This window comes from Falco rusticolus, chromosome 13 (genome assembly GCF_015220075.1).
Source record: "Falco rusticolus isolate bFalRus1 chromosome 13, bFalRus1.pri, whole genome shotgun sequence".
Lineage (NCBI taxonomy): Eukaryota > Metazoa > Chordata > Aves > Falconiformes > Falconidae > Falco > Falco rusticolus.
Window position 1 is genome coordinate 13748787 of NC_051199.1, and position 27779 is coordinate 13776565.

Sequence of the window (27779 nt, forward strand, 5' to 3'; positions counted from 1 at the left end):
TGCAGCATGTACATGTCATGTGCATGAAATTAAATTTAATTAAAAATCTGATCATTATTTAACCTTCTTGCTTTTTTTTTTTTTTCCATTTTTACTTGCGCTCTAAGCAGGAATTAGTATGGTGTATAGACATTCAAACCACCAATTTACTGCAAAAGTTTATTGGTTAAAGAAGGACACCGCCTCCCACTTTTCATATGACAGATTAACCAAAACCACCTTTTAGGTGTTATTTGTCCAGAACCACAATACTGATTTCATTTTGCCATACAGTAAGTGGTACAACATAGTAAAATAGATTTTGAATCTGCAGAAAGTAGAACACAGAACAGAGGTTATGCGACCTGTCCTCAGACAACTGCAGACAGTGTCCCTCCCTCTTGGTCTTTCAGACCGCTGGAATAGATAGTTGGCTGGATACATAATTTACAAAGCCCAGTCATATATTCACATTCAGATATGTTCTTTTCTGCCAAAAGACCCAATCTGAAAGATGTCTAAGGATACTGAATGTTTGTCCCATTCTGCGGATATACCCCAACATAAAAAGGCAAAATACTGAGAGATCTCCAGCATGCCCACTGCAGCCATTGCTGCGGCACAGGCTTCTCAGCTATGTGTATGCAGTCAGTGTGATGCATGTGAACAGAAGTATGTAAACTCTTGATTATAAAGGTGCAGAACTTGCAACAACTCTTCCTTGCACATCGTTCAGACTTGCCTGGTTAAAGTGACACTGTTCCCTATTTTGAAAGTGGCAAGGTGATTCTTGACTGAATGTGGGAATGAGTCTCTAGACTACTGAAAACAAAAACCCAAACCAAACTAAAAAGGATACTCCAGACTATTTTGCAGTGTCTGCAAGGCTTTTGAGATAGTTGTCATTTTGGACAGCTGCTCATTCTGTAGTTTGAAATAAAAGAGCTCAGAGTGAAGTGCCTTAGTAAGCCAGGGTCTGCTATCAGACTTCTACACAGAGATGCTGGATTCTCTTTTCATTCTAAACTGTTTAAATTCTAGGTGGCTGTTTGCTTTCTCATTACGGAGAGAAAAGGCCTGGATCTATTCAAGTTTTCTTTCAAATCAATATACTACATAATTTAATGTTGTGTAAGATGTCTCTGTAGCCACAGTCTGTGATTTTCATGAAGCCTCTTGATGTCTCTGAAAACAGTGGGAATATACTACGTTCATTTCTATTAAAGGTCTATGCATAACTCCAGCACAACATTGTTATGTGAGATGTAAAAAATCCATATATGGAGGCAGCAATAATAGGTAGCTGCTAGAATGACACTTCATAACATACAGCAAACTGAGACGCTGTTGTTGAGCTACTGCACAGAAGCCTTTTGTAGCTAAACTAACCTGCTATACATCAGAGAACTTCATGCACTCCACTGATGGTCTGTATTCTCACTCCAGTCACTGGAATCTTTGATGAATTACATTGTCATATATAATAGAGTCTTCACAGGAAAACTACTGTAGTTTATTTTGAAGCTTACTCAGAAGGTAGCTACTCTAGAAAACCAGGAATTGCATGTGCTATATATAGTGCATTATCTCGTTTATTTTGCATTCCCCTGTACCTTGAAATACATTTCCCTTTTCCCTTGAAATGGATCATTCTCAAATCATGCTTTTTAAGAGTTAGAACATATATCTGCTATTCTCACAGAATTAACCATTTTTTACTCAATTCCACTCCCTCCTTTGCTTTTACCTACCAATCGGCCTCAACTTTTTTTTTTTTCACTTTACAGTCTTCCAGATGGAATCAGCTGCATCTTCCTTTCAGTCTCTTTTGTTCCTTTAAGCAAAATTTGCAAATCTGTGAAACCAAATTACAGCCACATTGTATACAAAGGCAGCCTCAACCTTCCTTTATCGCTCAGAAACCCCCAGTGTCTCCAATGAATACCAATGAAACCAGAAATAGCAACTTTTGTGTAACTCAGAACAAGTTTTCTGCTCTGTTTAGAAACAGCAGATTTATTTGTTTATGGATTTGGAACATTGAATGCTTTAAGAATGCTACATTCTTGTTGGACAAGCCTATTAGTTAAACTATTTAAAATAGTCCTTGTACTTTAAAATGATGTTTTCATCTAGTAAAGATTAAAATATTTTGTTCATGTTCAGAAGGATCGGGCTGTTTCCCTATAAATGAACAAGCCAGAAAGCTTGAGAAAAAAACAATGCAGAAAATAAATGTTAATTCAATATATTTGTTTATATTTGGATTTGTTAGTGACTTAATAAGTTACAGACTAAGTAGATGAAAAAACACTACCAGCATGTAAAGAAGACCAAACATGTTTGGCTAGTGAGTTTGGAGTTTACATCCAGCAAAAAAAATCACCTGATCTTTCAGGATCTGTTGTTATTATTTGACATGTGTCATTAAGTAGTGAAGACCTAAGGAAGACGATTTCTTTTTTATGTGTATATATATTTATTTTCTAACAGATCCAGTGGTTTGTTGACTAGAACTTGCTGATTGGATGATTGACCCTACAAACAGCATTTAACAAGGCATGTGAAAGGGAGTATGGTTCATACTCAATATACACCAAGTGGTGCAAGTTCACTGTACACATTCAACAGTGACAAAATCTCAGTATGATGGATTCGTTAAAACGTTTTTTATACATATGTCAAAACATAGTACATTGGGAGATAAGTACATGCTAATGTAAAAAGACAAATATATTTCCAATGTTCTAGATACTAAGCACTTAAATTTATGTATCATGTGAATGAAATAACTGGAAATTATCTGGTCTGCTGTGCTTCTTCCCCCAACGACCATATATCCGTCCTGCACTTTTGAGACGAAAGAGGCAAGGTGAACGTTGTCTTTTAACTTCAGAAAGCACAGGCTCACTTGAAGAAAAGCAATATTGGAAGAGATTAATATTTTTATTTCTTCTTCTTAATCTCTTTTACCCTGTTCTGTGTTGAAATAATAGTTCTTAACCTGTGGCCAGTAACACTGACACCTGAGGGAAGATGCGAAGGCTGCCTGCACAGCACCCTACACGCCTCGTTCCGCTGACAGATGGCAACACCGTGTAGGTTCTTCCCTGCACCTTGGGCACGGGCTGGACGCATTTCAAGGGCTCAGGTGTGCTGGCCCCTTGGTGGCAACACCAAGACACTATAAACACAGGAACAGCCTCTCGCCAGCGCTGGGATTTGACAGAAGCCCCGTCCCGCGGCGCCGCTGGTGCAGCTGGGTTTACTGTCCCAGCTCTGCGAACTACATAGTTGTGTGAGGTGCTTTGCACGAACGTCACTTCGGCGCGCCCTTCCCGATGGAAGGCACCGGGCAGCGGGCACGAAAGACGGAGCCCCAGCACCCGCCCCCGCCCGCCAGCCAGGCGGGCCGGCCCCGCACGGGCCGTGCCTGCCCCGAGGGGGAGAGGCCGGGTCCCGCCGCGACCGGGCGCCCGCCGGCTGCGCCGGAGCCGCGGTGCCGCCGCGATGCGTGTCGGCGAGCGGCCGCTTAGTGGCGGGGCTGAGCCGCGCTGGAGCCGGTACCGCCGTGCCAGACGACAACGGCGGGACCGCGGCGGCCACCCTTCAGGGCGGGCGGGGGGACGGCGCGTCCCCGCCGTCGTGTGAGGCACGGGCAGCGAGGGGCCGTGGAAACGGCGGGGGCAGCGACAAGGCCCGATCCCGCCGGCCGCGTTACCACCGCTGGCCCGGGCCGGCCTTCGGCGGGCCGCTCCCCGCCGGCAGCTACCGAGCGCTCCCGGCCTCGGAGCACACAACATGGCGGCGGCGCCCGCCGACCCCGCCGACCCCTGCCCGGGCAGCGCAAAAGGGCGACGAGGGCCGGGGGTGGGAATGCCGCGCGCCCCCGCCGGCGCCCCGCCTCCTGCCCCGCCCCTCCTGCAGCGCGCGCGCACGGCCCGCCCCCGGCCCCGCCCTCCCCGCTTCCACCCCGCGCGCGTGGCAGCCCCGCCCTCCGGCTCCGAGGGGGGCGGGCCGCACGCGGACCGCGCCGCGTCACGTGCAGCCAACCGCCGCGGCCGGCGCCGCTCGCGCGAGGCCCCTCCCCGGGTGGGCGGGGGCAGCGGCGGGGGGAGGAGGCCGCCCCGGCGGGGGGGCGGGCGGCTCGCGCCCACCTCCGCGGCGGCGGGAGCGGCGGCGGGAGCGGCAGCGACGGCGGCGGCGCCCCTCCCCCGGGGGCGGGGCCGCCCGGGCCGGCGGGCTGCTGGCGCCTCCCCCCGTCCCCTCCCCTCCCCCTCCCCGCCGTCCCCTCAGTAACTTGGCCGCCTTTTATCGGGCGAGCGGCGAGGCGGAGAGTTTATTGGTGCCGGAGCTGCGGCGCGGCCGGGGCGGGGAGCGAGCGCGGCGGAGGGCGGGGGGGCCCGGCCGGGCCCCGGTCCGGTCCGGTGCGGGACGATGCTGCGGCTGGTGTCGCTGAAGTTGGGGCGGCTGTACCGCTACGTGAAGCTGGCGGTGCTGGGCAGCCTGGCGGCGGCGCTGGTGCTGAACACGCACTCGCTGCTGGCCTCGCTGCAGCGCAACGAGCTGTCGGAGCGGCGCTTCCTGCAGCTCAATAAGTGCCCGGCCTGCTGGGGCACCAGCTGGTGCCGCAAGTTCCTCAACGGGCAGCTGCGGCTGGAGAGCTGGGGCCGCCTGCGCCTCTTCGACTTCTTCAACGTCAAGAACGTCTACTTCGCGCGCTACGGGGAGCCCCGCGAGGGCAGCCGCCGCGTCGTCCTCAAGCGGCTGGGCTCCGCGCAGGAGCTGGCCGACATCGACACCAAGATCTGCCGCCGCGCCACCGGCAGGGGCCGCTGCGACCTCCTGCAGGCCCTGCACGCCACCGAGTTCGCCAGCCTCAACGGCGACGTGCGGCTCCTCACCCCCGACGCCGTGGAGGGCTGGTCGGACCTGGTGCACTGCCCCTCGCAGCGCCTGCTCGACCGCCTGGTCCGCCGATACGCCGAGACCAAGGACTCGGGCAGCTTCCTGCTGCGCAACCTGAAGGACTCGGAGCGCATGCAGCTGCTCATCACCCTCGCCTTCAACCCCGAGCCGCTGGTGCTGCAGGTAAGCGCGCCCGGCGGCCCGGCCCCGCCTGCTCTCCTTGGTGCTGCACTGCCCCCGCCGCTCGGCTGGCCCCGGCCCCGGCTGCCGGCCCCGTCCCGCCCGAGCCCCGCCGCCCCCCGCCCCGCCGGGGCCGGGGTCCCCTTGGCCGCCGTGCCGGGCGCGGGGGAGAGCGGCGCGGGGGGGTCGGACGGCGGCGAAACGCCGGGGGCCGCCCCTCGCTCTTTGCCCTGACAGACCCTGCGTGCCGCGGGGCCGGCAGCCGAGCGGTTCGCCCGTTCCCGCGCTGGGCGGGGGCGTTTCTGTGTCTCGCTCACTCTCGGTCTTTCGTTCTTCCTCGACGACTTTGTGTGTTTCCCTGCTTTGCATCCTCCCCGGTGCTGCCGTGCCCCAAGGCTTTTCACTCGCTCTCCATCCTTCCTGCCTTTCCCATCTAGGCGGGGACCTTGCTTGTCTGTTCGGCGGCGAGTTCTGGAAGCACGGTGGGGTGGCACGCAGTTAGGCAGATGCTTTCTGGTGCATTTATGCCTTTTTTACAGTTAAGTGTCAGGCTTTAATCCTATGGCGTCTCCAACAGTACATATATTCCTAGGTAGCAGTGGGAGTCGGTGATTAGTTTCTTAGGTTCTCATTTAACAAGCAGGGGGTAAGAGACTTTACCATAACGCTGTTGTGCTTTCCTTGTCAAAATCTGACTCGTGTGCTGTCATGTTCTCCTGTGCAGTAAAGACAATTTTTGGCTTCCTGTTGATAAAAATTAGAAACGGGCATTTCATGGCCTGAAAAGAAAGCGACAAATGAATGGTATTCACTTTTCAGCGGTTACGTGTTTTATATCCTTTAGCAAGGGGGACTGGTTATGTGCGCAGACCAGAAATTTGTGCTTTAAGATGTTATGTAAGTTTTAAAGTGAAAAATTTGTAGGAAACTCTTTCATTCCGTGGCACCGCTCGGTTGCTTCTGTTGCATATCTACTTATATGTGGAGCTTTGCATTTCAGCTCCTACCCCTATATGCTTGGAGGGCACTCCAAGTATGTCTTTAGTGTCCAAGTTTGGGCTCAGAATTGTTTCATCTAACTACTGAACTGTCCTTGCCTTTATCCAGTGTATGACAAAAAGAATATTTGCAAATATGTTTCAAAGCATCGCTGTTATTACTGTTATAAACGTCTGCTGTTTCTGTAGTGAGAGGTCAAGAAATACCTAATGCTCAAAAAGCAGTGCTGCAGGCTTTACCCTGCAGCAAATTCACCTACTGATTAATTTCTAGAAAATGCCTTTATGAACTCTACTTAATTAAAAATATTTTTTTGGGTAGTATACCTTCTGCCCTTCAGTCTCTCCATGTACAGCTCTTGGGTTTTGTTTTCAAAGTAAGTTTCCCCTTTGCTTCTCAGCAGACCCAGGGTGCTGTATGTGTCTCTCATTTTGCCATAAAGTTGCTCTTGAGCACAGTGAAAAAGGAAACTCCACTTAAGTAAGAAAATCAAATCTGCTTTGCTTTCCTAAGTATATTTGGAAATTCTTTTGAGAATCAATTTGTTTTGGCTGCATTTCATGCCACTCAACAGTTTTGGTTTTGAACGCTGGTTCCAACATACTAAGCATAGACCTACATGGCCAGAAAACAGCTCTGTATGTTTCTTCATAATTTGCAGGGTGAATTTATTGTGTTACAGACAAAGGGTACGGCACAGCTGCACCATTTACTGTTGCGGGGTGGATCAAAGGCAGCGGGCAGCGCTGATTTAAGAGCCTTGATTTCTGTCAGCTTCTTGATAAGCTGTGGATGAGCCCTGAGGCTGTCAAGCAAATCTGTTGAAGAGATGAAAATCTTTGGATGTGAACTTAACAAAGGACTTTGCTCACCATTTATCCTAGCGAAGGTGCAGCTGAGAGCAGAGCAGGTCAAACTGGAGGGAAGTGAGGCAGCCTTTACCAGTCCAGAGTGTGGCAAGGTTGTCTGTCACCTCTTAACAGATGAAAAGTGTTTTGCAGAGTCTTGTAAATTTTGATGAATAGACATATGCTGGAAAATATTTCTGGGGAACTTCAAGCCAGCTTTGTGTGCTGAAACACTCTTAATGTATTCTCCAGAAGAGTATTCATCAACTTTGGTAATGGGTACTGGAGGTTTGAATACCTTCCTTTAGTTGGGAATGAAATACCTTAAATATATGAATCTGAACAAACACTTCTCGTTTGCATAACGTCATGTACCACTCCATTCTCAGCCTCTACCCAAGAAACACATAAGGAACGGATAAATTCTGTGTTATGCAGCTATTGCAACAGCAAGATGCACGGCACACTTTATGAGGGTTAAAGTTACTTTACAGAAGTGAAAACTGACTGCTGAGAAGTTTGCTTGTATTTGTAAATAAGAAACATTAAACATCTTATGGTATAGTTTCTGTGGTGTTGGTGAGAGCAAATATTGGCATAGGAATGAGACTCGTAGGCTGATTTCTAAAAATCAACTGCTTCCAACAAAGGAAACATGCATGACATCATGAAGGATCAGATTTTGATTTTAAATAAATAATCGGTGCATTTAACTGGTGCTATTTGTCACCAGAAGGCACAAGGAAAAGTATTGCCAGTTTTTGTCTTGAGCTTTTCATGAAACGCTATTGTGACTGTTTAAAACACTGTCACAAATACAGTTTTGGTTCAGAAGTGGACATGACTTCTAAACTCTTGGTGTCCATTGCATTAAAGTTTTGTTTAATTAAGTTACAGGAGCAGCCACGTGTAAATAGGCACTGAATTTTAAGCCTGATTTTTAATTTATAATAGAAAAATTGTGAGTCATCTACTAGAGCTAGTTACCTGTGGATTATAAAATGTTTTATCAGAGATTGGGATTAGCTTGAAGCCGATTTGGAGTATGGATTATTCCTGAAGTGGTGTTGCTTACCAAATGCGTATTGTCACAACTGACTTAGAGCTTTTGCTCTAGGAAGTTTTCAGGTGGGGCTTTGACGCATAGCATGATGTACTTCAGTTACAAGTCTCTGAACAGTAGTAAACCAGTACAGTTTTGTATAGATTGCTTACTGTAATCCTAGCTCAATATTTATATTTTTTATAGCTTTCTTGTTATTATTCTTTATCCACATTTGTTAAACAGTTGCATAGGTGTACTCAGTGAAGAATTCAGCCCCTTTTGCCATTTTACCTCATGAAGCAAATGGAAGGACAGCTACATTATTATTTGGTACAGTTTACATCTTTTCTGGGTACTAAAATATTAAGAAAGAATTATTTCACCTGAAGTGTAAATGTTTAAGATTTAACTTCTCATAGGTTTGGGGTTTTTCCTTCCTTTTTCTAATAGTCCTTTTCTAAAAAGTATTTGCCTTTATTGCAGAAAAGTAAGTTGTGATCTGTAACCAAAATTTGCTACATCTAAACCAATATTTTTATATAAACATGAACAGCTTATTCGGACAAAAGCAACAACAAAACTTGCTGATGTTCCCTTCAACTCTCTTAATGGAAAACAGAGTATTTTAAATGGGAATCACCTGGAGGATAGGATCTGTGCATGGCATCTAATTCATATTTGAATATGATGACTTTGTATGTCAAATACTTGCAAAGATAGGTTGGCAAAAGCGGCCTTTTGAAGAAATAGCAATACTTTAACAATAAATGGGATTACAGACTGAGTGCAGTGTGAATATTTACTTCTTCCAGACCTCTTAGAACCAGCATGGATGTAAGTAAATTTATCCTCACCCTATGACTTTTAATAAATTGCTCACCTTCTAGTTTGTCTTTTAAAAAATACTGTAGTGGAGAAGCTTTCTCCATTTTGTTTAACCATGATGTGCACTCAAATAAGGATGTTACTCAACTTGATGAAGTAATGTGATTAATTTTTATCTTCACTGGCAAGTAGAAACATAAACTTACTGTTACAGAACCAAAAATGTTTTCTGCTTATCGTTCATTTCCATAAAGGATGAGATTGTTCAGTCTTTGGCTCTTACACAGATTCTTCTTCTCCCCCCCCGGCCCCCCAATTCCTAACAAGATTTTTTTTCTGAAACCAAGGCAATTAAACAGAAGGATTTGGGGAAGCAGTTAAGCTTTCTCTAGACTTACCTGTTATTTTCCATAGAGCTCCTGCACTGATCTCTGTCAGCCTTCAGATTTCCTGTTTTGAGCCACTGTGGCTATCTCTTAACAGTTTTTGAGCTGCTGTCCTTGTGCCACCGTAGCTGCCATGCCATGAGCCATGGTATGCAACCACGCATTGTCCAACACATGAAGGCCTGTGGCAAAGTTTGAAGTTCTATACTTAAACACCTCCCCCCCACCCCAAAAACAAGAACACAAGAACACCCCAAAACCAGGGCAAAGTGGAGAATTCCTTGTTATGAGAGTTGGGGAAACTACAGTATAACTCACTAGTGCTGAAATAAGAAATTGTTTCTAGGTTAAAAAAATGTGTTTTTCAGTAAAGGAGTTGTATTTCTCCTAATATCTTATGGTTAACTGAAAAGACAGTTTACGTCTGTCTTGATGAAACTGAAACGCAGGTTCTATAAATGGTTGTGGCAAAAGTGCATCTAGAGCTGGTCTTGCAGTACTCAGTCTTGCCTTTGTGCTGGCTGTGGTATTGCTGTACAGTACTGCCAGATGCACTATTAAAATGACAATGCATTTGCTTTGTTTTCAAAGTGCCGTGCTTTAACCCCAGCTGGCAGCTGAGCCCTGCACAGCTGCTTGCTCTCTCCCCTCACAGTGGGATGGGGGAGAGAATCAGAAGAGTCAATGCGAGAAAACTCGTGGGTTGAGATAAAAACAGTTCAATAAAATAAAAGTAAATGGTAAAGCAAAATCTGCGTGCACAAGCAAAACAAAACAAGGAATTCATTCACCACTTCCAGGTTCCAGGCAGGCAGGTGTTGCCAGGAAAGCAGGGCTCCACCACGTCTAACAGCTACCTGGGGAGACAAACGCCATCACTTTGAACGTCCCCCCACTTCCTTCTCCTTCCCCCAGCTTTATATGCTGAGCATGACATCGTATGGTATGGAATATCCCTGTGGTCAGGTGGTGTCAGCCTTCCCAGCTCTGTCCCGTCCCAGACTCCTTGGGCACCCCCAGCATGAGGGCTGGCTGGGCAGTATGAAAGGCAGAAAAGGCCTTGACTCTGTTTAAGCACTACTCAGCAATAACAAAAACATCCCTGTGTAATCAACACTGTTTTCAGCACAAATCCAAAACATAGATCCATACTAGCTACTATGGAAAAAAATTAATTCAGTCTCTGTCAAAACTTAGCACACAAAGTAAACCTGAAGTTTCCAGACAAACTTTGCTATTAAAATAAAAGTAAATAAAATGCTTGCAAGTAATGTGTTGGGTTTTTCTTAAACTATAGAAGGTGTCTGTGAATTACATCTAGACTGCATTAATGCCACTTTGTCTTGAGCCATAGCTTTTAACAACCTGTTTAAAATAGAGAGTCTTCAAAGAATGATGTTGAGCGTTTGTATCTTGTATGTAAATTACAAGTCTCAAAGGCTTCTGTTTCTAACTCTAAGAAAAATTCCAATACCTATGTGGAAAACAGCAGTATTTCTGCATTTTTTAATAGAACGTGTAAATCATTGCCCATCCCTCAGATACGTATTTAGCTTTCAAAATACTTAAGATTAATGGCTTCTTCTCACAATTTCTGATCATTGCTATACCTTCTAGGGGAAAAAAAGCCTCAAACCAACAGCTGTATCTCTATTCCTAGTATAATTACTCTGCGTGAACAGTCTGCTGCCACATAACCTAAAATTCTGGTTTCTCTTCATGTTACCATTACATTTTCTGTTTTGGTTTTGTTATGCGAAGAACAATCATTGACATCTGGTAAACGTATATTAAACATTAACTGTGATGTGTGTGAAACAATTCCTTGTGCTGAATTCACTCAAAGTAGCAATTTAGCCACATGTTTTACAGAATTATTTTGCTGATCCATATATAACTCAGTAAGAAGTAAATGGGCAAATTTTCTTGCCTGGGATTTCTCTTTTCTTTTTTTTTATCATACAGACTGTTCTAGTCATAGGTTATTTTCTGTAGTTCTATTATAAATACACTAGTAGAATACCATCTAGATTTAATACTTTGTGCCTTTTAAACTTTCCTCATTACTCAGTTTGGTGTTCCTGATACATAAATTCCTATGCTAAATACCAAGCAGTAGATTTAAGGCAGTTATTTGCACTGCCTGGTATGTCCTCTAGTGGACTTCTATTATTGAAGTCCTGGCTTATACAGATACTGGCATTTTGACATATTGAGTAGTATTTAGTGGGTAGTATTTTAAAATGTTGAATATTTTCCTCTGATCTTTAGGAAAAAGTTAAAACTTAGGTTGAGATCAATTGTTACTAGTCATGTTATCTGCAGTTGCTTTGAAGCTTTTTGGTTTTCTGCAATTTCATATATTAATTAATTTTAAAGATGCACTGTAGTCTGCTGCAGACAATTATAGAACATGACTACCTGACAGTCCGTGTCGTCCCCCCCCTTTACTCCCTTGCAGTTGGATTATTTTTTTGTTTGAAAGCTATTTTTTCTTTCTGCAGTAAACATAGACTAGGCATAACAAATGTTTCAACAAGTGCTACTCTATGAATACATTGATTTTGATTTTTATTTTCAGGTCTTTTCTTAAAATTCTTTCTTGCAGAAATCAGTTCTCTGACGCCTGTAGAAAAGATAATTCAGAAAGCAAAGGATTTAAATTTTAGGTTTTAAAAGTGAGGCTTTAGTCTTTCTTGATTCCTGTTTTGCATACTTCTAAGTATTGTGGAGAAAGATTAATTTGCTGTCTGCCCCTGAATTTCCATTGTGTACATTTTTAAAAAGAAATGAACAATTTTTGTTTTTTTTAATTAGAATTGAGTGGCCTCGTGTTACAAGAATATTCCACTAACTTAATTGTATTGAAAACTGAAGAACTACTCTTTGCAGTAGCATATGAGTATACGTATTAGGCCAGAACTGGCTTGTACTTGTCATGTTACCGTATTTAATTATGTTCCTTTAAATGATCAAAACTATTTTCATCATTCCTTCTGGTGAAACTTTCCTAAAGTGAAGACGTAAAAGTAAAGTATAAAGAAAGTTTTGGAATACTTTAGAAATGCTTGAAGAAGTTATTGTGGGGTATGTGTTATGATGAATGACTATATTAATGTAGAGGCTCCTGAGAAATCACTAAACAGACTTAAACAGAAACCCTCCTGATAAATTGTAACTCCTAGCAGTTTTCAGTAATGCAAAAAAGGTGCGTTACCCCACTTTCCAAGCCTTGAAATACCAATGTTGTCCATTTGCTTTGGTATGTCTGATGTAGAGGGAGATCTATGTTTTACTTCCCTGAATTAAGTAATTGAGGCTTTGTTTTAGTCTTTTCAATTTTGCAAGTGAACTTTCAGAAATAAGACTAGGCCATCTCTGCTAGAACTTCTTCATAGTGGTATATTCTAGACTCATAACTGATGGGAAGTACATAGTCATCATTTTCATCTGTTGCAAATTTAACCTGAACAAACTTCTATGACATACAAGCTAATTTGAACAGGTACCAACCAATGTGGCATTAAATTTTCTGTACTATGGTTATTGCATTTAGTCATTATTCATTAATTTGTTTGGAGAAATGACATACCTCTGCTAACATTGTGAAATACAAGTTTTACAGTTCAACTTAATCATTGAGCAACGTGTAATTCTAAGTATTTAGAGTTGTCTGCCTATTTTTGTTCTATAATGTGTCAAGTGAACCTGCTACCTCTTGTTGGTGTTAATTTTATGTGGTGACTGATAGAAATGTAATAAAACTGAACAAAAGTCAACTAAATGAAAGAATCATAGTTTCAATGGGGATACTAATATTTGGAATGAAATCCAGTCTTCCCTGTGTGTGTAGGCTATATATATATATGTATATGCCTAACTTCTGTGGGAGTTTCAGTTGAATGTCAAATGATTTGGCATATAGTTAAGAATGAAATTGTTTTCATTATAGTCACTAGCATTCACAAATACATTTGAATACGTATCTTCTAGAACGCAGGTCCATTCCTGACAAAAGAAGGCATCTGCGTTCAGGCTGTGCTTTTTAACCTTCTTTGATCTGAAAAGTTTCATAGTAAAATGTGACCTCTAGCTCTTTGTGGTTTTAGAGCTTTACCTATTTGCCTTGGTGACTAACACAAGTGCTACTTCTGTTTACACTGCAGAATCAACAGTACTCTGTGAAAGAGAACTAGGTTTTTTCCTTTTGAGGAAGAGCATATTATAAATGATACTTCCCGTGCCAGTTTGTGCCGGGGCAAACACAGTTCAGTAGGATGGTTTTAGTGAAGGCATCACAAAGAATGTAATTTTGCCATGAAGGTCCTCAGGGTCATAAGTAGTAGGAAGATAGGTCCTCACTCTGGTTTGCATTTTTTAATTATTATTATTTTTTCATCATATTTAAGGTGTAGCTCTTTGTTTGGGTTTCTCTGGTTTTTGGTGGTTGTTTTTAGTTTTTTTTTTTTTTTTAGATGGAACTCACTTCATACAAAAATTGGTAGTGACATGTAGCATCTTGTAGAGTAGGTGTGAAAATGAGAAGTATTTTTTAATGGTATAGGAAACAGTAGCTCAAATATGTCAGCTGTTTCTTAAACTTCTGGCTTTTTTATTTTACTTGATTATTAGGATGAATTATATGCTTGATTATGATAAACTAATATTCTTTTAAGTGTTTAATTAAAAGGGGATTTGTGTTATTGCAGACTACAATAGGCTTTATCAGCTTCAAGCTGGTGAGTCTTCACTGCGTGGTCTAATTCAGAGCTCTGAACATTCAAAACCAGTGGCAGACTTGTATATCCATCCTCTCGTGTTTAGACAGATGGAAGTGAGGAAGACAAATGCACTGATAGGGTGTTTTATGCTTCAAGGAAATGATAAATTCACCCTATTAATTCTCAATATTCTGAAATTATAGTGTATTTTTTTTTAAAGACATAAATGAAAGTATTATTCTTTCAGGAACAAAATGTCCTTTGTCCCTTTGATGGTGTTTGTTCAGGTTTTTAAGCCTTGCTTAGAGAGGTATTCTGTAGCTACACTGATTAGGGCAACTAAAAATTTTTTTTGATGTATGTGTCTCTGGGAATGGAGGTAGCAGAATTTTTTGTCATATTTACTGGTTTCCATCCTTCCGTTAGAAGATTATACATATTTCTCTGTGAATAGAGAAAGGTAACGACTTTAATGAGGGAAAACTTACTAAGCTACCTCTTTGTAGTTTGTCATATGCACTACTATATTTTAAAACAGTTTTAAAAGCTTAATTGTCTGTGGTTTCCATGGATTTGCGTGTATATTCGCAGACAAAATGTGAGTGGGTGCATCAGAATTGCAGATTCTTTTGTCAGATAGCTGATTCTGGTTTTGAGCAAGGGCTTGGTTTTTATCAAAGTTGTCTAATACACATTTTTAAGTCTCCAAATAGCGTATTCAAGTACAAAATTATCTTATGAAATATTTATGCTACAAATAATTTGATAATTAAAAACTAAAATAATATAAAGCCTTTCTCCACAGAAATCTGAAATTTTTGGCAGCTACCCGCTAAGATTTTTGTTTCTAAATGCACCTTGTTCATGGAAGACATGTTTAATGACTGTACAAATTTGTTTTCATGTCTTACTGGCTTTCAAAATTTGAATACATGGAGAAAAAAAATCCTCAAGTTAGCTGCAGTTTCATCTAGAAAGATGCTTTCAGAATAGAATAGTGCAAAAAGTTACAAATCTCTGCTTGCAAAGACAACAGATCTGCACTTTAATTAATATTCGTCAAATTCACTGAGTGAATATAAAACTCCTGAATGAGGCACTTGTACATATTTTTACCCCCTTCTTCAGCTACCGACTTGGGTAACGAAGTGTAGATGTGGCTGTTACATGCCAGTTGGAAGGGAGCCAAAACAGAGATGTTGTTTGTACATGTGCAGATGTTGGCAGGATTCCCTGCACTGCTGTTGTCAAAGGATCTTTTTATTTCCACAGAGTTCTAAATATATCTGTGTTACAGTATGGCATGCAGATATTTTACTAGTAATGTCTGGGATGTTCACTTCTTAATAAACCAAACTGCCCCTAGAATTTCTTGTGTGAAATGAAATTCAGTGTACGTGGCGCAGGAAGCGTGATGGATATGTTTTGAAGATCAGTGTACCATTGTGACTAACGCTGTACTTTCAAAATCAGTGTAATCCCATTACATAAACCCCTGCTGCTGCTGGAAAGGAAGGGTCCTCTTAGCTTCTCTCCTGTCTTATGCACGTGGCTGTTCAGGCCTTCTCCCTTCCTTTTGTCAGTACTAGCATGATGTGGTGATGTGATGAGCTGGATCAGGCCACTGATGCAGCTGCACACCAGCCCAGCAAGTCCCAGGTGCATTGCCTTCCTAATGACATGAAAGAGGGAATTGAAATGAGTGTGCTTGATGGCTTGGGAGGGATGGACACCTTCACTTCCAATGGTAGCATGGCTTTTGCCAGGTTCAGCTGTTTTGGTTGAATTTGTACTTGGAAAGGGAGGCAAGACATAAACAGAGCAGGACTGGAATATTGGGAAGGAGAGGGGTGGAAAAGGAAGGAGTGGGGTGGTCCAAAGTCATAATTACCTAAATATTTCACCATCATTGCTGTAGCAATTGAATATGTTGCAGTGAGTGCTGACAAAATGCAGCATTATGAAAATGTTGCACAGTTAGTCAAATCAGTTAAACTTGTGTTTAGCAGAAAATTTTCTCCAATTTAAGATACAAATTTGACTTTATGAGATATGGATAAGGTAGTCTTGAATAATGGGTACTGGACTGATAGGTACACACATTCTGACTTCCCCAGTACTAAGCTGTATGGATTTTTCCCGATGGATACCAGTAGGCGGTATTTTGAATTTTCCTGTATGCCCACTGGTACCACTCACTGGAATGAAAAATTTCTGCTTGCCCGGAGTTCTCTGGAGGTTATGCCTTAGCACCAACTCCTGCTTGCTTCTTCTGAGTGAAGTTGCATGTTCCTTTGTAAATAAGTCATTTAATTGGATGGACAACAGCCACTTGCTTATTGGTTTGTTCCAATACTGATCCAGAACGGAATACAGGAAAGATAACTGTGCAGGAAATCTCATTTAGTGGCCTTTATTGATGCCACAGGCATGAATTTTCATTATATTTGTCTGTTTGTAAAATAAGTAAGGAACACTGAATTAGCACACACTTCATTTGTTGGAAGATTATTTTGCTTGCAAAATAAGCAAAAAAAACCCAGAAAAAAAAAAAAAAAGCCAGCTTCTTAACTGTGGAATGTATCTTGCCCTGAACTAGTGGATATTTGCCTGTACTTACCACCTTCATAAACTGCCCTGAAGCCTACAGATTAAAAAAACCTGAAGACTGCTTAAAGTCATCCTTATTGCATAATAGATTCAGTTAGAGAGAGAGATTTAGTTCTGCTCAGTTATATAGTTTCACAGCTTGAAAATGTCATACTGGTCTCAAAACCATCCTATTAGTTCTGTATCATCCTCTGGATTTTTCACGACCAGATTTGCCTATGTGAGTAGATGGGTAAACAAAATAGAGTAAAAGTCCAGACACTTAGGCACCCCAAAAACTTTGAACTTATTCTGTTATTAATATGGGTCTGATGTCCTTTTGACCAACCAAGAAAGGTTCCTTGCAGTGGTAAACATAGTTATGTCCTTTAAAATTGTCTTCTATGCTTGCTATGTTAGAAGTTAGCTTAATGGCTTTTGCTGTTAAATGGCAAACTATGTCAACAATATATATATTTTAATTTCTTCACATGTGCTATATAGGCAAGATTTGCTGTGTAGAAACTTTGAAGAGTCCTTGAAAATTCCAGAGGACATCTTGATCCAGAGTAGTCTGGGATGGATGCTCAGCTTGCAGGAGGATCCTATTATCGAGCAGTGTTAACACATAAATGAATGGATATTTTTACTGTCTCCAAATTACATTTAAAATATGAAATAGTTTTAAAACTATAGATGAACAAATTGAAGTGTTTTTAAGCATTCCAAGCAAGGGCTGCTGGAAGCTAGGTACAAGTTAACCTGGTACTTGGCCTTCATTTTACATATGGGCTCAATTAGGGCCTCCATAACATTTATTAAATGTGTTAATCATATGAAACAAAAAGTGTTTTAATGACCATTAAGCCATGCCCTTTCAACAAAAGCCACTTAAACGTGAAAGTGGGCATTTTTCAATTGTGCAAACTAGAAAGCTCATCTTCTTGATGAGAGTAGCTAGATAAGTTTAAACAGTGTGTCATAACATCATAAGGCTTGTATTCAGAATGGGAATCTTAAAATGGTAACCTTGCATGCTCTGATGCTACCTTCTGTTAAGTATTTTATGGTTTTGGTAATAATACTTGCCTTAAGCTTTTCTGTTCTTACAATTATAAAAATAAAAATTCAGTAAAGGCTGCTCTTGCGCTGGAGAACTTCAGGTTCTCCCCTGCCATGTGATCAGAAGTACTCTGATGCCTTCTATTTGACGGGTATATATATTTGGAATAAGACATATAAACAGTCCTTACTTGACATGAAAACAGGGAAGGGCTCTGAGTAACTTTGCATAGAAGTTGGCAAGGTCTGTGCTTCCAGAGCAGAAACTTCGATCCCAAATCTTCTCTCTCTGAAAGGCCTTTAGAAGAAGGATGGCAATGAGCATGCTGTAGGAAGGTGAACTGGTTTGCTGGGCTGGAAACTCTCCGAAGTGAGAGCCACGTGGAGTGTTAGAGTGACCTTCTCCAACATCAGGGGCATAGAAATAAAAACAGATGCCCAAATCTTTTCTTCACCTTCTTTTCTGGGGAGTGGAGGGAGCACTGTGTGGACCCAATCATAACTGTTCCTTTTCCCCAGTCACCTCTGTATAGTTTTGCACTTCTTCAGACAATGATTCAGAATGGGTGAGAAAGGAATTGTAGCTGCCTATGAATTGCTGGGAGAAGTTGCACAATGGGAGTAGTTGTGTTTCCCAGAGGCTTTGATGTGCTTTAGCAAACCTTTTCATTAGTAGCATTTGTACTTAAAAGTTCTGTAGCAAAGACTCCAGTTTTGTAGTGAAATAGTAGATTGAGACAATCTCTCCACAGGATTTTGTTTCGTATCTCCTGAAACCTGCAGCTATTGTGAAATTCTAAAAATTCCATATAACCAAGAGAAACTATTGTTGCACTGCCAAGCAAGTGTTCCTGTTTAGCTTTTACTTCCTTTGTGTTTACCAGCAGCATCTTTTAAAAGACAGAGAAGACAACTATAAGAATTTTCCTCTTGTATATTGCTAGAGCTTTCATTGATCCAATGACCTTTTGGTTCAGAGGCCAGTTACTAGTCTTTTTAATGAAACTTGGTTCCTGACATGGCAGCATGCTTATGCAGAAAACAACTAGTGAAATATGCAAGCCAGTTCTGTGAGTAAAGATTGGAGTGCATGTGGGTGATTTATATTATTTTATTGGCTATTGTGATCTTAGCAATTCTATTTTTGTTTTGTTTTTTTTTCCACACAACTTTTTTAATTCTGAATTTGAATTGTGAATTGAATATAGTTGTAACTTTGCTGTTTGCATTTCAAGAATAAGTATTAATTCTTTGGAGTAGATGTGGCTTGCAATTCCCCGTGTATACAGGGCTTCTAGGGTTTCTGGCCAACATCGGTATTCTAACTTTGCCTTAGCATCAGCTGATGCCTAGTGTTTAAAATGATCAAAACTTCATCATCAAAGGAAGCACAGACGTGGGTGAAATCAAGGATTGTTGTAGGGGAGGTGTGGGTTCTAAGGCTATGGTGATTGGGTGTGTAAGCACTGTAGCTTTTCTAATTTTTTTAAAGTGGGATACATCCACAGATGGGTGAGTGCTGGGCATCTCTTTCCTAACTGGTCTTTTAGTTCAGATCTGTCCTATACAATGTGTTTCCTTCCAGTGTCTCTTTTCTCAATTTACCATAAATGTTTTCTGCTGCCACGGATTCCAGGAGGTATAAAGCTTCCATTCAGACTGAAACCCACCATGCTGTTCAGCCCAAGGGTGGTAAAACCTTTGCGACACAGCAAGGTAGTGCACAAGGAAGGAGCATGTGCACACAGTGTTATCTCCTAATTGTCAAAACTAGTGTACATCTTATTCTGAAAGAGTGCTAACTTGTATGCATTTGGGGCTTCTTCATTTAATATTTTAATGCTTTCTTCCTGATGCATAGTATGGAGGATAACTTTTAAATACTTGTCTGTTTATATTGAAGTTTTAGGGCACATTCAGCACACCTGAAGTAGGAAAAATATGCTGGTGAGCTGTTTTTTTTGTTGGTTTTGGGTTTTCTTTTTAATTGGTTGTAGTATGTTATTACTATCAAGTCTTTTATGTTAACTTCCAAGAAAACTAGTACTGGAGACAGATTTTACTTTTGATAAAAATGTTACGTGGCTGTGTGTAATAACACACAGGGTATGTATGTAGCAATTAATCAAGGGGTATATTGCTAAGGAGTATTATAGCATAAGAAACCCTAAACTTTCTTTTATACCCTAATCTGTTTTGTAGTTCTTTCTGTGAGAGATCTTCAAGTGAGAAGATACTCAAAGGTATACAGCCAACTGGGAAGAATGAGAAGGGGGTTATTGGAGAGAAGGAGGTGTCACCTTTTAAAGCTTTTTCCTTCGGGTTATTAAAAGAATTGGTTTTAATTGATATCAGATGCAAAATTATCTTGATGGGAAATATACTTGCGTTAGTGCAATAGATGTGTATAAAACTGCAACAGAAAAAACATAGCTTGTAGAATTGTGCCTGCGTATGTAAATATGTGTGTATATATAGTATATGGAAAGCTAGATATGGGTTGTATGTATTTCAGGTCCTCCAACTCCTTACCCTTTAGTACTCCAGCAGGGCCTCTTGCTCACGTAAATATATTTTGTGGGGTTTTTTTTCTTTCCCTTCAAAACCTAGAAGGATCTGGAAATGTAGTGTTGATGGGTATTTACAGACGCCTCTTCTAAATCTTATTGAACAGCCTTTTGAAATCAAAGCTGTTTTGTATTGATGAAAATTTTTTAAAATCTTTTCATATACAGAGTTTTCCATCTGATGAGGGTTGGCCATTCGCAAAGTACTTAGGAGCATGCGGAAGAATGGTGGCCGTCAATTATGTTGGAGAAGAGCTGTGGAGTTACTTCAATGCACCGTGGGAGAAACGAGTGGATCTGGCCTGGCAATTAATGGAAATAGCTGAGCAGCTGACAAATAATGACTTTGAATTTGCACTCTACCTCCTTGATGTCAGCTTTGACAACTTTGCAGTTGGACCGAGAGATGGGAAAGTTATCATTGTAGATGCAGAAAACGTTCTGGTTGCAGACAAAAGGTTAATCAGACAGAGTAAGTGTCGTCTTTTTCTCCCCTCATCCCACATCTCTTGCTTCTTTCTCTGCAAGCACAATATTTGAAGTATTTATACTTGGTAAATACCCATTTTGTTGGCTTTACAACTAGACTACTAATTAACAAACTAATTAGCTTTCTTCTGCAATTAGACTACTAATTAACTTGACCGATTTGTCAATTTTATAGAGGGTTGAGGTTGCCTGAACTTGATTTACATGCACTTTTAATCTTTGTAGTCCTGCTTAAATGGAGAGGTGAGGGCAGGAGGAGACTGTTGGGACATGGGATGCATTTGTGTGGATGGATGGACAGATAGATGGTCTGGCTGACTGTCTTCTGTACCTTAACTAAAAAAGGGAGGTTCCTTTCGTCTTTTCCAGATATCTGTAAGGATGGAAGTCTTGACTTTCTATTTTCTGTGAATGACAAGACAGTCTTACTGCCCTCTTTGCCTTATTTACATATCCTGCCTCTGGTTTGCTTGTTCAGGTTGGTGCTCTGTAATAATGGGACTGAAAGAATGGGTAATTTTAGTGCTGTTTCCAAATGGATATAGTGACAATTTGTTCATCTTCCTGTCAACTGTAAAAGCTCAAAGCAGTGCCAGCAGGAAAGATGTTCGTCAAAGTTGCATGCCGTGGGTTTATATTCCATTTGAGCTTACAAGGAAAACTTTACAGACCTAAGGGCTAGAAACATTGAAGACAAAACCCTAGATTCTGCAGAAGCCTATGGCAATAGGCCAAGTGATTCCAGTTTGCTTTGGGTGAATCTTTTTTTTTTTTTTAAGATCTGCAAATAGACTTCATATGTTGTTCTGCCAAATTAACTTTAAGACTATATTTTCTATCCACACACTTTTCTACAAGGAAATATGTTTTATGGGTTTTTTATTGGTGGTGTGGTTTTTTTTTTTTGGGGGGGGGTGTTTGTTTTTTTTTTTTCCTATTAGATTTATTATATGTTCTCAAGTATCTTAGATTAAAATTATCTGATCCTACCAAGAAAACCTTTTAATGTATTGGATATCCAGTAAATTTACTTTAGTACCTATGGGCCACACAGATAAACTTTCTCTTTATTTTATTTTTTTTTCTTTTTCCACTCTCTTAAAGTAATACTACTTTGACTTCTCAAGCATGTCTGAATTGCTCAGGCACAAAGATGACCAAATGCGTTCTGAAAAACTTGATACGTACATGGAGTAGGATCATGTAGCTTGTTGCAGAAGCTGAATGCTGAAAGTAGTGTCATGCTTGCATCTGTTGTCTATAGTTATCAGACTGGTTTGGATCTAATTGGGATTTTGCTGCATGAATTACAATCTAACAATTAGTCAAGAACATGGAAAACAAATGAGGGCACAAGAAAGTTCCCAGTCTTTTTATAAACTTGCTATTCAATACTGATTTAATTAATCTTCTAGAAAGTTTCATTAAACAGTCTTTGTCCAGTGTGATTTAAATGCCTGTTTAGATATTTGAATATGTACCTTCTGCCCAACTGCACTGTATGGTAATATCTATTTGTACTTTGCGTGGGATTTCATATTTGAGTTTGCTGAAGTCCATCTTCCCCATTCTCATTTGTTGCTGGCTTCTTTTCCGTTTTGAGTTTGCTGTTTGTTGTACAATTTTTGCATCACTTATTTATAGTCTTAGCAGTCATCCTTCAGTATGCTTTTTTTTTGTAGACTGGCTTATAGTGCACCATAAATGTGTAGACCAATAGTCAGCTCAGAGACCAGCAACCACAGATAAATCTTTATTTGTGCATCACATTACTAAAAGAGATCAGCACGACTATGAGACTCCATGACAAGGACCTCTTCTTCAATCTGCCAGTAATCTAGATACTTATGATGAAAGTTTTCTAACAAAAAGTAAGAACTCAGGAGATTTCACACTTAGTAACTTCTTATGTATTATTATTGTATAAGGTATTTTCTGTAAATCAGGTTTTAAGTTAAAGAAAGCTTTGTGGCAAGGCTGCTAGTTACACCTTCAAATTTTGATAACTTCAAACCTACGTGTAGAGTGTTTATACATGTACATAAATGCCACTAGTTTTTTTGAATTTTTTTCTTTCTTCAGAGATTATATGTAATTTATCTTTTTTTTTATATGCACTTCTTAATTACTACCACATCTAAAGTAAGAAGTTTGAAAAGAATGTTTCAGAAGTTTATGGTAATTACTTCGCAATGGTTTTTTTGGTCTTTGGTGGACCACTTGCCAGCGTTAGTTCCCAGGGCAACTGGAGAAACAAATCTGTGTTGCTAAAATAATGTTGCTTGTTTATTTTTCTCTCAACTTCAGCTGTGGATCATTCTCTGGTACTTGTGTTTGCTACATTTTTTCCTCTGTGTCTGTGTGTGAATGTAGATTTCATGTATTGAGTGTGCTGGTTTTTCTGCTTCCCTCTCTTTGCTATCTATTTTACCCTGTTTCTTTCTTTCCCTTATTTTTTGTACTGCCAGGATCATTTCAGCAGAAGGGTGTATCAAACTGCCAGATGCAATCTTAGACTAGAATGTTTAAGAGTTCAGCTAAACAAAGTTCGTTTATAGTTCACGTATTACCAGTTTGCTGTGTACTGAGCTTCTGATTGTATTCAGACACACATACACTCTTTCCTTCTCTTTCTCACTTTTTTTTTTTTTTTTCCTGTGTCCTTGTATTTCACAGATAAACCCGAGAACTGGGATGTATGGTATGAAAGCAAATTTGATGACTGTGATAAAGAAGCTTGTCTGTCGTTCTCAAAAGAGATTCTTTGTGCTCGTGTCACTGTGGACCACAATTATTATGCTGTTTGTCAGAACCTTTTATCAAGACATGCCACATGGCGTGGCACTTCTGGAGGACTACTTCATGACCCCCCAGCTGAAATTGCCAAAGACGGCCGACTTGAGGCCTTGCTGGATGAGTGTGCCAACCCAAAGAAGCGATATGGTAGATTCCAAGCTGCAAAAGAACTGCGTGAATACCTTGCACAGTTGAGTAACAATGTGAGGTAGTCCACAGAGAAATTTTTTTTTGCAACACTGGCTAAAACACTATTGCAAAGACAATTAGAAAATGAAGTTTTGAACTTAAATACTAAAAAGAGAAAATAAAAAAAAACCAAACTAGTTTATCAATTTTCTAAATACCATAAAAATACAATTTTATGGTGTTATAAGGTTTCTTTGCAAACAGACAAGGTACTTACTGAATTAAAACTTGAGCTACTATTGACTCTCCTCTCTAACTATTTAAAAGGGAGTAGGTCAAAAAAGACTGTGATAGCTTAATTGACAGCGTGTGTGTCAAAGGGTACTTTACATAAAACTGCATTAGTTTCACAGTTTTTTGAAGCTGATGTTCTTACTTGGAAAGTCAAGTTAGACTGATGGCCTGTTTTAAAGGCCTTTTTCCTGACATCATTGTCTCATTTTTGTGTTTGTTTAAACACCTTGAAGTGGCATTTACATCCAGTTAAATCTAGCTGTCTTCATTCTTTCAGATTTAACAGGCTTTCACATTGTTGTGGTGCAGTACATTCCTTCTGTGAGTGCAGGATTCCTATGTTTACTGTCTAATTTTAGGGGGTTTTACACTGTATTTTACTATGCTTACACATTGTGCATTTTTTTTTAAGATCATCATAAATTCATATGTCACTTGAACTAACATTCACTCGATGTCTTTTGTAGTTTTGCCATTGGAAATATCACTTAATGTAATTACTGTACAAAACTTTTATCCATCATGCCAGTATATACACGTAACTGTTTAGCAGGAAATCATGGTATGAGCAAACTCTTATTTTTAATGAGATAATTAGAGAATTGGAGAGACACTACAATAAAAAGATTTCTATTAATTTGAATTGGGGATAGAGGCTTGACTAAAAATAAAAGTTCACTAGTCCAGTGTAGTTAAGCATAAACCAAAGAAAATGGTTCTGTTTATTAGTTTCTAAACAAATAGTAAAGAAAAAAAGCTATACCGTAGAGAAGTTAATAATGCTCAAAATTCAATTTTAGTGGTCCTTGGTTACTGTTCGAAGAACTTTTAAAACTATGTGCTTATACTAGAAGAAACCCCTAATTTTACTAATAAAGTCTAGCAAGTTAGCAGTTTGTTTTGCACCATTCCCAATTCTGTTGAATTCAAGCGTAATGGAGGTTACTGACTAGTCATCTTTAGGTTTACTAGCTAAATTAAGCTGTATTCACTCTAGACACCTTTTCTTGAATAAGTCTGACTGTTCCCAGTGCAGTTAAAATTGATTTGTTGAGGTATGTGTAAATCTGGAATTGTTCTCATAAATTACAGTTTTTATAAAAACCTCAGTTACTGGACAAGAACTCACTTAAAAGTTTGATCCTACCACCTGCGTGCCCGCGCCCCCCCCCCCCCCCCCCCCCCCTTTTTTTGTTTTTAACACTGCTGTAATGCTTCGTTTTCCTGAAGTCTTATTCATAAACAGATACTCTTAGGGAATGTACGCATATTACTTCTTGTAACAATAATGAAGGAAACTAGTATTTCTTAAATGCGTGTATAAAACAGTATTTCCTATGAGCTAAAAATAATTCTGAACAAGGTAGTGAGTGTGTGCTACTTTGCTCTTGAAAGTTAGAATGCCTCATACAGCATCAGAAGGCTGATGGAAGCTGTTGCTTTACCAAATTGCTGCAAATGCAAGGTCAGGAAAACAGCAAACTCACTGGCTGGCCCTTCTTTCTCAAATCTCAGAAAGTGGAGCCATATAAAGATGCAGAGTGCTCTTTGGTTTCTTAGGTGACTATATTAAGGATATTTTTGAATTTGAAATTCGCACTTCAAGTCATCTTTACTTATGTAGCCCTAATTTGCTCCTAATCCTTTGTCTCATTTTCTGGAACTGGGATGCCCAAGGCAGCTTTTAATTTTCATTTCTCCCTTTCCCCCCTTTCCCTCATTTGAAAATGGTTTTACATGATTGCTCTGGCACAAGCTGTCAGAGAAGGTTCATGTTATTTTTCATCATAAAATCCACTTATTTGAAGAAAATAGACTAGCCCTCAGACTAAATAACACTATGCTACCATAAAAGCCTTGACTTATCACTAAAGTTGATTTTTAGACATTTACCACATTTCCCAGTGAGCGAGTGGAGTATGATTGTTAAAGTTGTAAAAGAAACAAACACTGCCAGTTCTGGTTACTACTCAAGGCAGTGCTGTAACTGCCAGAATGTCCTTCCTATCAGATTTTGTTTGGGTTTAGTTCCCTCAGAAATAAATTACTAAAGCCAATTATAACAGGAATTTGGAACTTTAAAAAAACAACACACAAACCAATACAGGGAAAACGTTGTGGAGAGCAATAAATCTTGTTCCGTTTGCACCTATCAGATATTTATTGTACAATAACAATTTATATTTTTAGTCATTGCCCATTATTATTGATGAACACGGTGAAATATTTTTGAATGAGATGTTTGGGGTTTGTATGTGCGTTACGATTGTCCTTTTGTACTGTAAGTTACTGTTTGATTGGAATATTTTATCAAAACTGTCTCCCTGTGCCTTTATATTACAAGAAAGTTGTTTCTGCAACTTCTAATGATATTAATAAAGAATACTTTAAGAACCTCATCTCAGACATTCATTTTCAGATCCGTAAGTCTCTTCAGATTGACTTAGTCTGGGATGTATTAAAAAATACATAGAACTAGTTTTTGTTGTGTTCCAGAATGCACTATTGTCAAAAGTGACATATAGGAACTTTTTTTTCCCCCTCATTCTTTCTAGTAGACTGATCAAAAGTATGAATGACCGGTGAGGAATCTTTCTGTTTTGGAGACTTGCTTTCTTAAAAACTTGATCAAGCCATATCTTTCTGTTCTATTAACTGAAAGAAAATGTTTTTGAGTTAAGCAAGTTGATATCTTCTTTCTTTATTGTTTGAGAAACTTAGTTTTCCTTGTATTTGATCATTTATATTGCTAGTACCACTGTGTCTTCGGTACAATATTCTAGCAGTTAATGTAACTTAAATACATAATGACTTTTGATGTTTCGCTTTTACTCTGTTTTTTTCAGCGACCAATTGCATTTGAAACTAAGCCCTGCAGTTGTTCTCAAGTATATATTCCCTTCTGACTTTCTGAGCTCAAAACCACTTGGATTTTTTTATTTTTTTTTAGTCGCACTGCACTTACATGTCCAGGAACTGCAGACATGCAGATTGAAACTTGTAAACTTTCCAGTCAAGATAGTTAGGATCTTAAGAGAAAAACAGCATGAATAACTGCTGCATTTTTTGTTTCAACAGTTTGCAGAATGCAGCATAGCCTGATCCTGGTTGCCTTGAACTTCAGGACACGGGGTATCTGGTACTTTCTTGCCAGGTACATTTTCATTGTGAGATATGCTTCAAGTATGTTAAACTTTGTATGCTACTTGGATTTAGCAGAAAGATTAGATTAAATGCAATATTCTTTACCTTTATTAAAGTGGAGACCTTGGCTACCTTAAAAGGCACTAAAATGTTTTGGTTCTCCATAGTCTAATATTTCTGTCAAACCAGCAGTGGTGGTTTCATGGATTCCTGTTTTCCCATGTGACATGTCTGAATCCAGTACTAACTTCTAAGCTCTTTTATTTGTTATCTGTGTTGTTTGAAACCTGTGATTTGGAGTTCAAGATAGATTGGAGTGTGAGACCTCTGTAAAATGCACGTCCAGTGCGTATCAGAAAAATGTTCTCTTTGGGAGATCTATTTCTCAATTTGAAGATCTGGTATGCAGCCTGGTTAAACAGCTTTTGAAGTTCCTTATGGTTTCTTTGTATCTCGGTCTTCCCATGCCTTTAAAAATCCAGTCATTTTTTATTTTATCAAATAAAAACTCGATTGGTCTTGATTTCACCTGCTTTTTTTGATTGAAGTTGCATTATACAGACTGCTAATTTATTTGATAGCCTTCATATGACTAGTACACTCATTATTAGTGTCACTGTTATGTCACCTTGGATGTGTGCCAGTGGTTCTCTTTTCCTGTTTCCTTACTTCCAGATCATGGTCAAAGATGTATAACAAGTTTAAATAGACCATTACCTCATTCTCCTTTAATGAACGAGAATGTTTTAAAGAAATTTTTCCTATGGTGATTTGTCATTTTTTTTAACATGACTCTCTAGATCTGACAAGTATTGGTT

The 27779-nt window shown here is 40.1% G+C and overlaps 1 protein-coding gene across 1 annotated transcript; it reads left to right on the forward strand.

The window, feature by feature from the left end:
- Nucleotides 1-4215: 4215 nt before the first annotated feature.
- DIPK2A (divergent protein kinase domain 2A) lies at nt 4216-27484 on the forward strand. The gene is made up of 3 exons (XM_037407388.1): nt 4216-5070; nt 20278-20581; nt 23275-27484. The coding sequence occupies exons 1-3, from the start codon at nt 4417-4419 to the stop codon at nt 23604-23606; spliced, it is 1290 nt and encodes a 429-aa protein (XP_037263285.1). The 5' UTR covers nt 4216-4416; the 3' UTR covers nt 23607-27484.
- The last annotated feature ends 295 nt before the right edge of the window (nt 27485-27779 follow it).

Bases quoted from the DNA above. Each gene is read 5' to 3' on its own strand.
- DIPK2A (XM_037407388.1), top strand. From the start codon at position 4,417: ATGCTGCGGCTGGTGTCGCTGAAGTTGGGGCGGCTGTACCGCTACGTG. The intron at 5,071-20,277 runs GTAAGCGCGCCC...TTTCATATACAG, and splicing joins CCGAGCCGCTGGTGCTGCAG to AGTTTTCCATCTGATGAGGG. The intron at 20,582-23,274 runs GTAAGTGTCGTC...TGTATTTCACAG, and splicing joins CAAAAGGTTAATCAGACAGA to ATAAACCCGAGAACTGGGAT.